Source organism: Octopus bimaculoides, chromosome 1 (genome assembly GCF_001194135.2).
Source record: "Octopus bimaculoides isolate UCB-OBI-ISO-001 chromosome 1, ASM119413v2, whole genome shotgun sequence".
Lineage (NCBI taxonomy): Eukaryota > Metazoa > Mollusca > Cephalopoda > Octopoda > Octopodidae > Octopus > Octopus bimaculoides.
Genome location: NC_068981.1, coordinates 192,388,322 through 192,390,393, shown reverse-complemented (window position 1 = coordinate 192,390,393; position 2,072 = coordinate 192,388,322). Strand labels below are relative to the sequence as shown.

General features: G+C 35.8%; 1 protein-coding gene across 1 annotated transcript in view; it reads left to right on the top strand.

Moving 5' to 3' along the window:
• The window catches only part of LOC106871620 (DNA-directed RNA polymerase II subunit RPB7), a 2,547-nt gene extending 1,341 nt beyond the window's left edge, over positions 1–1,206 (top strand). Inside the window, exon 2 of the mRNA XM_014918188.2 lies at positions 763–1,206. Coding sequence (XP_014773674.1) covers positions 763–1,037 — 275 coding nt within the window. The 3' untranslated portion in view covers positions 1,038–1,206. The remainder of the gene's footprint in view (positions 1–762) is intronic.
• Positions 1,207–2,072: the final 866 nt, after the last annotated feature.

The following is a 2,072-nucleotide window of genomic DNA, read 5'->3' as shown; positions in this document are numbered from 1 at the left end:
GTTATATCATGTAGATTCCGAATACCCAAAACTTTTGTGAGAAAGTGTTTTAGGAGGGGGTGGGGTGTTGAATTTCGGAAAATTCACCGGCGTCCACTTCAATTCGTCTTAACTTTCAAGAAATAGATATTTTTTAACGAAATTTTCTACAAATATACCTCGGACTATGTAGATTCCGAGAACATAGGAATTTTGGTAGAAAACAATTGGGGTGGGGTGGGGGGTTACTTTTGAGGACCGTTCCCACTCGGGGGTGTTTCGGAACAAGTCGTCCATATTTATCGTTTTCCCACTGTTGTCTTATGGATAGATTTGACTACAACAACAGACTGGTGCCCCTCAACTGTTTCCTCATAATTTTCAGAAAAATGTGTATTTTTCTCACATGAAATTTTGCAGGAATACATTTTCATGGGTTTAGATTACAACCATGTTGATAAAATTTAGAAGAAAATTTTAGTGGGTTGAAGAATCAGATTGTTCTTTTTCTCATCCACCCTGATTTTGTTACCTTTGTTGCCACCAATCCTCATAATAGCACTTAGTGCATAAAAGCACACACAGGTTGTAGCAGACGAGAATCGTCTGTCATAGTCGTCAGAATTCCATTACTAAACTAAACATCTAGGTTATACATTATTGTAAATTTATTCAGAATATTTTATACATTTAAAATATATTGTAATCTTTTCAAACCATAATTAGAAAAATTTTAAATTTAATAATTCTTTCTTTTTCTTTTTTCTCTCCCATCACATTTAGGAGAGGTGTTTGATGCAGTTGTAACCCAAGTGAACAAAGTTGGCTTATTTACTGATATTGGACCTTTGTCATGTTTTATCTCCCGACATTCTATTCCTGCTGATATGGAATTTGATCCTAATTCAAATCCGCACTGTTATAAAACCAAAGATGAAGATGTTGTTATCCAACAGGAAGATGAAATACGTATCAAAATTGTTGGTACCAGAGTAGATGCAAAAGATATTTTTGCTATTGGAACACTTATGGACGATTTCCTTGGTTTAGTTAGTTAAATGTAACAACCAAGACTATTTAAGAATCAGACACTACAAAACTATGCCATTTCTTCATGTCTTTTTTACTCCATCTTGACTGCATTATTTTGATTTCAAACACTTTGTTATGAAATCTCAAATCATATTTTATAATTCAAAAATACATTAAATTAAATTATCCAGGTTACCTTTTTTTTTTAATATTATTTGAAAGAAATATCAATTGCATTCATTTTAATATGTTATTGTTTCTGTATTCAGTTATACTTTTAATGTATGTGTGTGTGTTTATCACATGATAATTGTAAATGAGTGTCACTGTCATACAACCAGTGTCATTCATTTCCAATATTCTGTGGAAACATATCTGGTTATGGGGAAATATTAGCTTGCTTGGTGACAGGAAGAACGTCTGACTGTAAAAAAATCTGCCTCTGCCTAACCCATGCAAACATGGAAAAGTAGACATTAAACTGATGATGATTTATGCTCTCTCTCTCTCTCTCTCCCACACACATACAATCAAACAAATGTTTGTATTCCATGAATTAAACCGTTTAACAGGATCTGACAAGTCAGAAGACTATGTCTAGCTTGAATGTTTGCTTTGGTATGGTTTCTATGGTTGGATCCCTTTCTTTAAGCCAACCACTTGGCAGAGTGCTGCTTGGGTCTCTGAATAACTTGCAAGATAAAGGGAAAGAAGAAGACTCCTCACTTGAGTGGGTTGAAGTAGAAGGGGAGATTGCTATGTAGCATGTAAGGCTAAGATCCTCATTGACTGACTGGGGTTACAGTAGAGAGGGAGGTAGTTTTATGCAAAGTGGTGACAAGTTAGTCTATGAAGGAAGGGACTGGGACAGGTTTCTTGCTGTTGAGGAGATACATGGCTGCTCACATTATACAAGAGTGGGTGAGAGTAATCTGTAGAGCTGGAAAGAGGGCTGAAGATGGTGGTGACGAGGTGTCAGGGTGGGCCCTGGGGAGCAGAACAGGAAGTGTGGTTGGTTAGAGGTAACAAGTGTGTGTGTGTATATATATATATATATATAT